This window comes from Aythya marila, assembly GCF_965140915.1.
Source record: "Aythya marila genome assembly, chromosome: 2".
Taxonomy (NCBI): Eukaryota; Metazoa; Chordata; class Aves; order Anseriformes; family Anatidae; genus Aythya; species Aythya marila.
Window position 1 is genome coordinate 107,761,602 of NC_139043.1, and position 11,747 is coordinate 107,773,348.

At 42.7% G+C, this 11,747-nt stretch overlaps 1 protein-coding gene across 6 annotated transcripts in view; it reads right to left on the reverse strand.

The window, feature by feature from the left end:
• Window positions 1-8,145, reverse strand: part of ESCO1 (establishment of sister chromatid cohesion N-acetyltransferase 1) — a 33,206-nt gene extending 25,061 nt beyond the window's left edge. For 4 of the 6 annotated variants that reach the window (XR_014316872.1, XR_014316873.1, XM_082752967.1 and 1 more), the window contains exons 1-6: window positions 8,044-8,145; window positions 5,254-5,357; window positions 4,851-5,049; window positions 2,905-4,276; window positions 2,117-2,228; window positions 1,003-1,066 (exon numbers count right to left, since the gene is read on the reverse strand). Coding sequence is in view for 4 of the 6 variants with exons in the window: in XM_082752967.1 (XP_082609093.1) it covers window positions 1,003-1,066; window positions 2,117-2,228; window positions 2,905-4,276; window positions 4,851-5,047 (1,745 nt within the window). In the remaining 2 variants the exon portion in view is untranslated. Of the gene's footprint in view, window positions 1-1,002; window positions 1,067-2,116; window positions 2,229-2,904; window positions 4,277-4,850; window positions 5,050-5,253; window positions 5,358-5,596; window positions 6,112-7,827; window positions 7,847-8,043 lie in introns of those variants that run through there. The other 2 variants (XM_082752969.1, XM_082752968.1) reach the window with 2 other exon arrangements.
• Window positions 8,146-11,747: the final 3,602 nt, after the last annotated feature.

Below are 11,747 nucleotides of genomic sequence, written 5' to 3' on the forward strand. Positions count from 1 at the left end.
TAGTAAGGCGATACGGGTTTGTTCAGCTAATAAAGTTAATAAATTCGAGTAGATGTCATAAAACTTTTAAAGTTAAGAATAAAAATATGAAAAAAATAGTTATTGTAGTAGTTATGGAAAAATCTGAAAATCTTCCTTTAACTAGGAAGATTCCCTCAACTTCTGCCTTCACACTCGTTTTCTGTAAAATTCCATAGTTGTAGAGGTTTTTTTTAACACATACAAAAGGGCTGGTTAGTCAGAATTGTTAATCTGGCCTCAGATGGAGTACTGAAAATTAACTGAACCTTTTCCTTATTTCCATTATGAACACAGAAAACAGTAGCAATTTACTAACTACTGTGCCAACTATATTGCTGTTCAAGACGTCAGGTATGAAAAAATTATTCTTACTATGTCACAGAACTACGGTCAAAAACTGAAGGTGACATGATCGAGTATAAAATGTCAGTTTGAAGTTTAGTAGTACTAACATCAAGCCTCGCTAAGTGACCGTTTAAGAGCATGGAACCTTAGTTTAACAGCAATCACAAAATAATCCCAAGTTAAATCTCTTCTTCCATACAAAAAAAAAAAAAAAAAAAAAAAGAAAAAGAAAAAGGAAAGACTATACTAATTCTAATAAATTAGGGGGAATTTATTCTGGAAGGGAAAACCCTTCCAGAAGCACGTGAAATAATTCAGTAAGTGAAAATCATGTAGCAATCCCTCCCATACTTTCTGGTTTTCACCTGATTTGAGGAATAGACTATTACAAATGTTTTCCCAACTTTGCAAAATTCTACTTTTTAAAATCAATGCACAGCTACATATCTCACTTAATAATTTTATTAACAAAGTAAAAACACCCAATAATTTAGGTAAAATGCAATCCTTTTTATAAGCAAGTCACTTATTTGAAACTGGAAGTTGAGGCTAAAGAAAGAAGAACAGTCTTAAAATAAAAATTGACCTAACTTTATGGAAGGTGACTGTCATTTCATAATGTATGAAATACTATACCTGTTCTCAGTTTCAGAAGTTTGATTTGTAGAGGAAGTTTGCGTCACCTGCTTGGGAGCCAAACCTACAATTAATCAAAGAATGTAATCTCATTATAGTTTACAGTTACGAAGGAAATAACACAAACTGTTTTTTTGAAAACGTATTCAAGACAATTCTGCAGTTTGCTCATAAACAATAAAGAGATGCAACTTTGAGACAGTATTCGTGTTTTGCCACATATACTTTAAAAAGCATGCATTTTTCTTTAATATTTTCATGTCAGTTGTGCAGAGCAGTGTGCCAGCAGCTAAGGAAGTGCAGTAGTGAAACTACACCAGAGTTTAAATCTGTTTATAACGGTTACACATCTACAGAAATAGTTCTCTCCATAGTATTAGAATCATAAATGCAACCACCCAGAGTGTATTCTGTAACAGAAGAAAAAGAAGGAATCCAGAATAGACAAAAGAAAAAACGCATTTTTACATCCTGCAAAAATACTTTAAAATGGCAGTAAAGTTGTAACTATTATATTATATTATTATATAAGAACTAAATAGTTAAACAGTACACTCAAAATCAGGTTCAGTTTTCAAAACAAAACAAAACCCAACAAACCAAGAACACAAAGTAAAAGGATGAAATGTCAAGGGGAAAGTTAATGAGAAGATATGCTAGTGATCCACTGATAGTAATTCTTAGTCAAATGTACTTGAGTCAAAAATTCACATCACATGCATCACAAGGTCTGACTAACAGCATTCACAGGCTGAAAAATGAAAACTACTTAATAAAAACAAGAGAGCAATTACTCTATTAATAATTTGGTCAAGATTAAGTAGAATAAAGTAGAGGAGAAAATGCAGATACCTATTCAAAAGAAGCAGTAACCAACAGAGGATCCTTAACAGAAACAGATGCAAGAGAAGAATCCAATTGAAAAATTGAAGGCTTGCTTATTTATTACATGGAAAAAGAAAGGGGATTTTTTTGTTTGTAAATTCCAATCCTGAAAGTTTAGTTCTGCACCAACTGTACCTTACTCTGTGAATCATTCCTCTGAAAGGAAGACTTATTATACTTCCAGTGTAACTGGTCAGAAAAAGAGGAGAAATTATTATTAAGTGTTTACCTTGTGGCTCACTTTCTCCAGGTTCTTTTTTTATTTGTTTTGGTGGTTTAGGAGCTGTAAGATACTTTACAGGAGAGCTTTCTGGACTTGATTCCAAACGTAACTGAAAGCTCTAAACAAAACAGAAAACATCCGATTTCAATAAAAAACAGAGATACTTAATGCCTTTAACTTATTACTGGAACCACTCCGTTAACTCAGTATTAACATCTTGAATACAGCACCAATTTTTCTATTACATTATTTCAAGCAGACAAAATGCAATTAATTAGCTAGTTTGTGATATTAATTTATTAGTGTGATAATTAATTATCACAAACTCAAATTTGTGATATTAATTTAGCTTAAAATATTCTTCATTTTATATATAAGGTTGCAAAATACTTTCCACAGAACCCCTTTGCCTTTAGAACCTTAACTCGTAACGGAAGCTGATTCAGGTAGAGAAAAAAATTTTCCCTCCTTTAACACGACTTTTCAGAACAGAATAACCATGCAAACCTAAGTCATCAAGAAGTGTCCGTATGAAATCTGTACGGCCTCTGCCTCCAGCAGGAAACTTTAACCATCAACATTTAATTAACTACAGAATTTAGGATTAATTTTCCAGTTTACTGTCACGCCATCTACGATAACACTCCGGTAACAGGACCTTTAATACAATCTGAAACTCTTAAGTTACTGTAATATAGTGACTGCTGAGACAAACCTCCTGAGCATGGCATTCTCAGAAAACAGAACAGATTTACAACACCCTCCCACCACCCACCATAATTAAAATGACTTACCTCATCTGGTCGTGGCTCAGAGAAATGTTTTGTCAAGTTTCGCAATAAACCGTTCTCCGCACCTCTTTTTGCAGGCTGTTTTATTTCTAATGCCACTTCTTTACTTCCAGCTCTTTCAGATGAAGGGTCTGATTTATCCTGCACACAAGCTGCACTCTCATTCTCCGAGAGTCTTGTTAGGGACAGCTTGCCTTGTGCCTTGGAAAGCTGTGCTTCTGGGGCTGTTTGACTTGCCTCCGAAACTTCAGGGTAATTTTTTAACAAAGCAAGCTTGGGGGCATTTGCAGAATGCAAGTTACTTTGCTTCATATTATTTGCTTTCAGTAATTTAATTTTGGTCCATTTAGAGTTTTTGTTTGAAGAGTTATTTCTACCATTCAGCGTACACTTGACAGGCATTCCTTTTTTGCTAGGGAAAAAACGTTTGCATTGAGTACTTTGACCAGGTTCTTTCTGAGGAAGCGTTTCACTCTGTTGCAGCTGTACTTCAGCAGGCTTTTCTTCTGGTTTTCCGCACTCGGCATTAGGGGAATCTTTCTTCACCTCTACTGTATCTGATTCAATCTCACCTGCAATTTCTTCACAAAGTTCCAGGATGCTTACTCTTTTGGATTTTACATCGTTCTCTGTTTGATCAGCTGCATTTGCTTCACTTACAGATGGCTGTGAAACCTTGTTTGGCTTTGCACTGGTTTTTACGTTCTGATGCATTTGTTGCTTTTCCTTAGTGACTGTCTTAGAATTTGGCTTAGGAGAATCTGCTTCTGCTTTCTTTGTGTTGCTAGGATTCGGAGATACAGGGCCCATTTGGTCTTTCTTAACTTCCTTGAGACTGTCATCGTGACACAATGACGACTCCTGAGCACTGGGTTGAAGGCTGTTGGAATTACCGTTTTTGCTGTCTGCCTTACCCTTTTTCTCTTTCAGAGACCTGGTCACTTCTACGTGTATTTCTTTATCTTCATTTGCATTGTTTGGCTTTGCTTTTGTCTTTTTCTGCTCTGTTTTTGCTCCAGCAGGTTTCACTGCTTTTGCTGGAACACTGTGAGCATTTTTTTTTGCCTGGCTACTTTGTTTGATTTCCAAAGGTTTTTCTTCTTTAACTTCTCTATTACGAAGGGATCTTGCTGGTACTTCTACATGTGTTAACTGCTGCAGTCTCTGGGATCTCCTTGTAACAGGCTCGTCTGGAGCAGTTGCACATTTTGACTTAGGAATTTCTTGCACGGATTTTTTCTGGCATACCTCCTTGCTTTTTGTAGATTTCTGCTGCTGTTGGACTTTTTTGTCAGGTATTGTTTTATTGTTTGAGTTGAATCCCGAAGATCTTGTAGTCATGCGCATTCCCACTTCAGGTTCGTTGGTAGTATTACTGAAAGATTCGAATAATTATTTTTCAGCATCCAGAAAGTAGAACTCGTAATAAAATTTTCTCATTCCTAAAAGCCTCTGCCCTCTAATATTTTTGTTTCTTTGTTTAAATAACACATTCTACATCTTCAGTGTTTTTATAAGAATCATTTTCTCTGGAATCTTTCTAAAAAGACACCACTTCCACCTGGTTGTTCTTACATGTAGTGCTTAATGTTTTTTATGCATTGCAAGACTGAACTATGAACCTCACATGAATGCTTTCTAACATTTCTAGCAGTTTTTGAATTGTTGTCACTTGTGGCTTGTAGCTTTTAAATTAAGTATTAGCTTAGACTTTTTTTTCCCCTTCAGAAGCCTTTTTGGATGAAGTCCTTCTGGATTTGAAGACACTACCATGGTTCCAGAGAAAGATCATGTAACAGATATCACACAATGATTTAGGGCTGATCTTCCCACTAGTACTATTTAACTATTTTAACTGTATCTTTAATTCAAATTCACTCTCTTTAGATTGTTTCTGCACTAATGCAGATTAGCAAGATAATATAATTACTTATTGCTTTGTCACTGACCTGTTTGATTTGACAGAGGTTTTAAGTACAGTTTTCTCCTGCGCTGCACACTGATTAGACTTGGATTTACTTGAGACATGTTTTGCATCTGACACCTCTTTTTCCTTCTTTGCTGATGATGGTCTGCTGTTCTTGTCCAGTTTTGGACGTTTAGCAGAAGGCTCTACTAACGCAGACTTCCTTTTCTGAGCTGCCATTTCTGTAAAACACAATAATTGATTCAGCTTTTAGAGTCCTTATCAGCTGCTGTTGCAGTGTCAGTTAATATAACCCAAGATTCGCCCATTTTACAAAACAAGGTAACTGATACTCTCTTTTCCCTTCTGAGGCAGAGCATGCTAACTACGATCAGAGAACAAATCATCAAAGCACTATCAAATCAAAATACGTTTATTTTACTTACAGGTTTTTACAAGAGGCAATCGATGTTCAGGCCAAAGTGACTTATCAAGGTGTGCCAAGAGCATTCCTTATGTATATGTTTATGAACAAGGCGTTTCATGACACCTATGAAGAACATAAAATGTTCACATAGTATTTAGATGCAGTAAGCACTTTATTAACTTCCTTCTCAGGCTCTGAATTCAGTGTTCCCACCCTTTTCCATCTCCTCAAACAATGCTTAAAGTTTACAGATGATCAGTATGAATTGCTGAGCCATTTAAAAATTGACATCCAATTTTAAAATGAAACCAAAAGCCTTTCACACCCAGCAATTTTTGGCATTTTGCTGTCTTAAGCCTCACCTTTTTACTCTTTGAAAGGTGGCAGATTTAGTACCATCTGAAGAGAAGTTTCTTGGCATTTTGCCTTTTTCCAGAAAATAGTTTGGTGCTCTTTCTCACAGCCCACCAAAAAGTGGAATTCCTGTCAAACCCATGCCCCACAGCAACAGCAGATAAATTCACTAGATTCTACATTTTGTGGCTCCTACTACAGAACTTTACAGGCACCAGCAAGTGTCAATAACCATGCCTTCTAATTCCACTTAGGCTACAATTCAGAGACAGAAAGCCTAGAAAATGATGTTTTTGAGATATTTGCCTTGGGCGTTAGAGAAAATGATGTCTTCTGAAATGCTGTTAATGATGCAGCAGTTAACATGAACAAGAGACTAAAACCTAGCAGAGATTCTCAGTCAAGTCTCCACAGATTCTGTCAATTGTATCTTTCACACCTATCTGTGGCTTATGGAACTTTTAAGATCTCTTATTCAAAGAAACCATTGTTGTATTACAGCATTAGTAATAATTGTTCCATAAAGATGCAATCATGTCTATTAAAAAATAAGTTTGCTGGAATACTAAGTGCTGGGAGCTTCCATATTACCTTTTTAGGTCAAGAATTACCCTTTTTTTTTTTTTGCCAAGGGCAGCCTGACTAGAAAAAAAATCTAAAACAAAATTGTGTTAGTTTTCAAACTTTAACTCAGCTGGTATTAAATCTGATAGATTTTAAGGTCAAACTTCATAATTACCAGTTGTGTAACACTGAGCAGATATTTTCACTTCACTTCAACTACAGTCAGCTTTCCAGCATGGACAGCCACAGGCCTTTCTCTAACAACTGAAAGACACTTACATTAAGCTCCTTTTAATAATTATTAATTATCCAAACAGAAAAAGTGAAGAGCTGTAAACTTTTTCTATTCTTTCAGACTTACAATTGTCCTTCACTCCACTTTCATTTATTCTCTCTCTTCTGAAGACACTTCTAAACACACAAGATAAGTAATGCTCGCATTCAAATCGACGCCAATGCTGCTTTCTATCTTTCTCCTTTAAAGAAGCTGCACGACTAGAGAGTCGTATTTGAGATGGCATTAAAGAACACACACAGGGAAAAAAAGTCTCTAATAGCACCTCTCACGGTGCCATTTCCCCGTCTCTCCCTAAGAAGCAGGTCAGAGAATTTGCATGCCTTACCAATAGAGAAAGAGCTCTTACATGACACTCGGCGAACCGACAGCTTTCCACTGGCCACAGCCTGTCAGGGACGTGGTACGGCCACTGTAAATTGCACTCACGATGAGAATAACAGGCATAGCTGCTGGACGAGTCTGTGGTCTTAGATTCTCGCAGTTTAGAGCACACCACTGACTCTCACAATTTGAAAACACCGTGACGCACACCCTGTATTAAACTAGACCTTCTTGTTTGTTTGTTTTTTCCAGCCCTGTACAGACATCACTGTCACCCTCCGCCACATGACCAGGCACACTCAAGAAAGACTTTCAAGACCACAACAGAAAACGCAATCCACCGAGGAAACGATTACTTCTCGGGGCACTGACAAACGCGCTCTCCTCCCACAAAGCGAGCTGGCTCCTCAGCAGTCATTCCTTTCCTACCAACACTTTTTTTTTTTTTTTTTTTGCAGCCGAGCAAGGACTTCACCGGACGCCCAACACCCGGCAGCTTCTGCCCTGAAGAAGTCCCCTCCGGTAAAAGCCAGATCGCGGCAAGAAGAAGAAGAAGGCAGAGAAAGAAAGGCGACACCAAACTACGCAACAGCAGCCCGAGCTTGCGGCGCATCAAGTCGAAGCAGCGACGCGCAACTCCCACACCGCGGAGTCCTCGGAGCAGGGGCGAGCCGGGCAGGAGGGGGTGCACGGCAGGTTTGGGGGGGGGGGGGGGGGCTCGTACAGGGGGTGCCACAGCACAGCACAGCACAGCACAGCACCCCCGCGGCACGGCCCCCCCCGGGGCGGCAGGCAGAAGAGGCGAGGCCTCCAAGCGCGGCCCAGTGCCACCCGCCGCCCTGACAGCGCTTCGGATGAGGCGGGTCCCAGCGCGGCCGAGCCGGGAGGGAGGAAAAGGGGGGAAAGAAGGGGGCTGCAGCGAGGCCGGCCGCGCACCTCAGGAGCCGGGGGGGGGGGGGTGGCGGTGAAAGGGGGACAGAGGGACGCGGGGACAAACAGAGAGACAGACAGACGGACAGACAGAGGGACGCCCCCCCCCCCCCACCACACACACACCTCACGATCGCGGAGGCGGCCGCAGCCAGGCCCCAGCGGGCGGCGAGGCAGGCCCGAGGCGGGGAGGGAAGGGAGCGGGCAGGGGCTGGGCGCTGCGGGGCTGCCCGTGAGGAAGAAGAAGAGGAGGGAGGGAGGGAGGGAGGAAGGAGGGCAGGCGGCCGTTGAGGGAGGGAGGGGGCGCGCACGGCGGCCGTTGGGCTGCCAACCGCCGCTTACCTCGCGCGGGGCGTCGGGGCCGTGCCGGCGGCGCGAGCCGCCCTCCTCGCCCGGCTCCCAGCTGCGGGCGCGGGGCGGGGGGGGAGGAGAGAGGAGGGAGGGGAGAGGGGAGGAGGGAGGGGGAGAGGGGCGGGGAGGAGGAGGAGGAGAGAGGGAGGAGGGAGGGAGGGAGGAAGGGGAGGGGGTGTGCGCGCGCACGCGCGGGGTGGGAGGGGTGGGGCGGGAGCGCGCGCGTGCGCAGCGGGCGGCCGTTGAGGGGGGTAACGGCTGCCCTGAGGTGGGCGCCCCTCAGGGTGAGCGGTGTGCCTCAGAAGTGTCCCTAACAACGCGTTTTGGTGTCTTCCCAGGTCTCCCAGAGAAGTCTTAAGTGGAGCACTGTGCATAAATAGACGAATATATTTACAATAAAGTCCGTCGAATAAAGTTTCCCTTCAAAAAAAAAAAAAAAAGGAGGGGTATTGTCTGTGTTTAATTAAGCATCCCTTTAATCAGCTATCATCGATGTAGTACATGACAGGGATTACATTTAATGTTTGACCCAGGCTGCCTTTGATCAAGGACAGGTGCTCCTCATGGGAGAAACAATGGAAAGTTGGCAAGAGAAAGTCGCCTTAAGTTGCCTTTGGGTGGTGTGTGGCCATATATAAATAAAAAAAAGTGAGGGTACTTTGTCAGAGAAGACCCCCATGGAAAGGAGGAGCGTGGCCCAGAGGGCCTGAAAAGGGGACAAGAAGGATGACACCACATTACTGCACAATTCATATACAGCGAGAATTTATTAGACGGAATATGAAATGTAACGAAGAAGCCAGCATTGGGTGTGCTCAATTTGTGGAAAATCCACCAATACCCAGGCCTGAATAAAAGCAGTGTTTCTCCCAAATGTGTGAGAAGTGGCTTACTGCACACCGCATGCAGGATCTGCTCTTCCAGACAGCACTGGCCCGGTGTGGTGGCCGCTTGTCTCTACAGAGTGCCCACCCCTATTCGTACGTCCTGCTTGCTCATGTGGACACTGCCCAGGTTTATTTGCCTACAGATTTACACAGTGATGTGTACACCTCCCTCCAGCACAACGACTGGAGAACAGTGTCATGAACCTCGGCATTAGCCAACCCATAAATCCCAGAGATTTGTTTTCCTATACGGATTTCTGGTAACAGATTCCTGGTCTAACAGACAGTCCACACAAGTAACTCAGTACTGGCAAGCTATATAGCGTAAACCTTCCACAAATATTCTTTTGTTAATATTTGAAATACTTATGAAGTGGTATTTTTGATTTTTTTAATAGCTTTGAGGCCTTTAAAAATTGATTTTCCAAATATTTTATTGTTTTCTACAGGTATTACATACGTTGGATCAATTGTTAGAAGGTGTAGCGACGTTGCTGAACAAAAAAGGATTTCTTGTGTATAGATCATATTCCCTGAGACACTTTGTTCTGTCTGTAAAATTCTCTCTTTATTAACTAAAACAGGAAACTGCCTACCTTGGTAAGTCTTCTGATTAGTTAGGTTGGATGTTAGGAAGAACTTCTTTACGGAAAGGGTTGTGAGGCATTGGAACGGGCTGCCCAGGGAAGTGGTGGAGTCACCATCCCTGGAGGTCTTTAAAAGACGTTTAGATGTAGAGCTTAGGGATATGGTTTAGTGGGGACTGCTAGCGTTAGGTCAGAGGTTGGACTCGGTGATCTTGAGGTCTCTTCCAACCTAGAAATTCTGTGATTCTGTGATTCTTTCTCGACACACTTCATTGAAGCACAGTTTGTCCTAGACAAATGGCAATTTTCAGCAGCTGCAGTTTTTGAAAAAGCTGATCATATTATTTATAACCCCCTGTATCAGCTCCTCTTTCATGCTTGATAATCTGCTGTGACTTTACAACGAACGCAGCAACATGCGGCCTCCTGCTTTCCTAGGGTAACCTACAGGATACTTTCCAGATGAAAGATACCTTAATCACTGAGCAGCCTGTAAACCTCCTGGAGGATGATAAAAGCTTTTTTTTCTAAATGTTACTGCTAGCTTTGTAAATTTAACACCATGTTTTCACATCCCTCTTTCTTAGGAACACGAAGCAGGTCAAGGTAGATTTTCTCACGTCCTTCCATGGAAGAGTAATTTGCTGAGCAGCAGGGATGTTGTTGTAAAGAAGCAAGCGTTCTCGTAAAGCATTAAACTCCGAAAACTTGGAAAAGCTCGGCTCATGGGATAGGATATGAGTAAACTTCCAGCTTTCCACACGAGGTGGCAGCATTTTGAAGCGCTGATTTCAGCGTGAACGTGCTAGCAAATGTCACTTTCTTAACTGAAAGAGCAAAATCTCCACAAGCTTTTCAGAAATGTGCTCTCTTCAGACGTTGTGGTGACTGTGAACAGGAGTGCTCGGGCACGGATTTACTGTAGGACTCGGGGGCTTGAGGGAGGAAGGAGGAACTGCAGTCACACAGAGGGAGTATCTGGATAGAACAGGTGTAATCCTAAAAAGATTTGATGTTAATTTAAGCCCGATTTACCAAGTTTAACTGTAAAACTGATGGGGCGCCTGTTGACTGCAGCTAAGTGAAAAATTACTTGCTTCTAAGTTATGCCACTCTCAGCGGTGGGCTCCAGCTCCTTACCTCATGCCACCCTTTCTCTAGCACCTTGCCCTGCTAGCCATGCAAATTTAACTTGCTGGGCTGGTAAAACCAAAAAGTTAAAGGCCGAGAGCCATATGACTTGAATCGGGGATACCAAGAGGTAGGGGAGGAGGAAGAGCAAGCCTCCTACTTTTGGCAGGAGGGAGCTGTTAGCGTTGCTGCAGCTGCTGGTGAAACTGCAGCCCTAGGGCAGGATCCCGAGGTCAACCACAGCAGCCCAGCCAGCACAGAGGTCCTGCAGCCCCTTTGACACGCTAACACACCCTGCTGGTTATCAGGCATCTCATCTGAGCAAGCAAGTGGCGAAGGCTCTGGGGAGAGCTCCTTGCAACTTTTCAATACTTAGATGGGGCTTGTAAAAAAGATGGAGAGTGAATTTTTACTCCGGTAGATAATGATAGAACAAGGAGGAATGGTTTTAAACTAAAAGAGGGGAAGATTTAGATTAGGCATTAGGAGGAAATTCTTCACTCAGAGGGTAGTGAGGCAGTGGCACAGGCTGCCCAGAGGAGCTGTGGATGACCTCGATGACTCTGGGAGTGAGTTTCCTCATTTTTCGCAGGGTGATAGTGCATCAGAATAAACTGGACTGGACTGGGACTTGTCCAGTTTGCTCGCGTGTTGAATTTAAGAATCTTTAAGAAATTGCTTCATTTCTTTGACTTCAGGGACCCAAACAACTGCCTGCTAGAACTCAGCTGGAAAAGGCAACATGCAGATGAGAGGAGGTATGGAGAAGCTTCCAGAACCACATCCTGGGTGTAATTCTTGAAAACGGAGCCCTTTTCTAACCCCTGTAGCGGTCAGCCTAGCTCGCAGAGTGATTGTGACGATCAGCACGTGGCTGTTTGGAGCTTGACACTCGCTGCCGTACTGGCACGACCTTGACGAGCTGCCTCAGGTCAGCAGCTCCCGCAGAGTCGCGTCCTGTTCTCCACAGCCCATGCCGGGTAAGTCTTGTAAAAGGTACCGCTGTGTGCCCTGGTTTCTAAAAAAAGCGCCGATCCTTCCTTTGTGCCGTGTGAGATACACGCCACGGGTTAGTTTCTGTGCACTCACA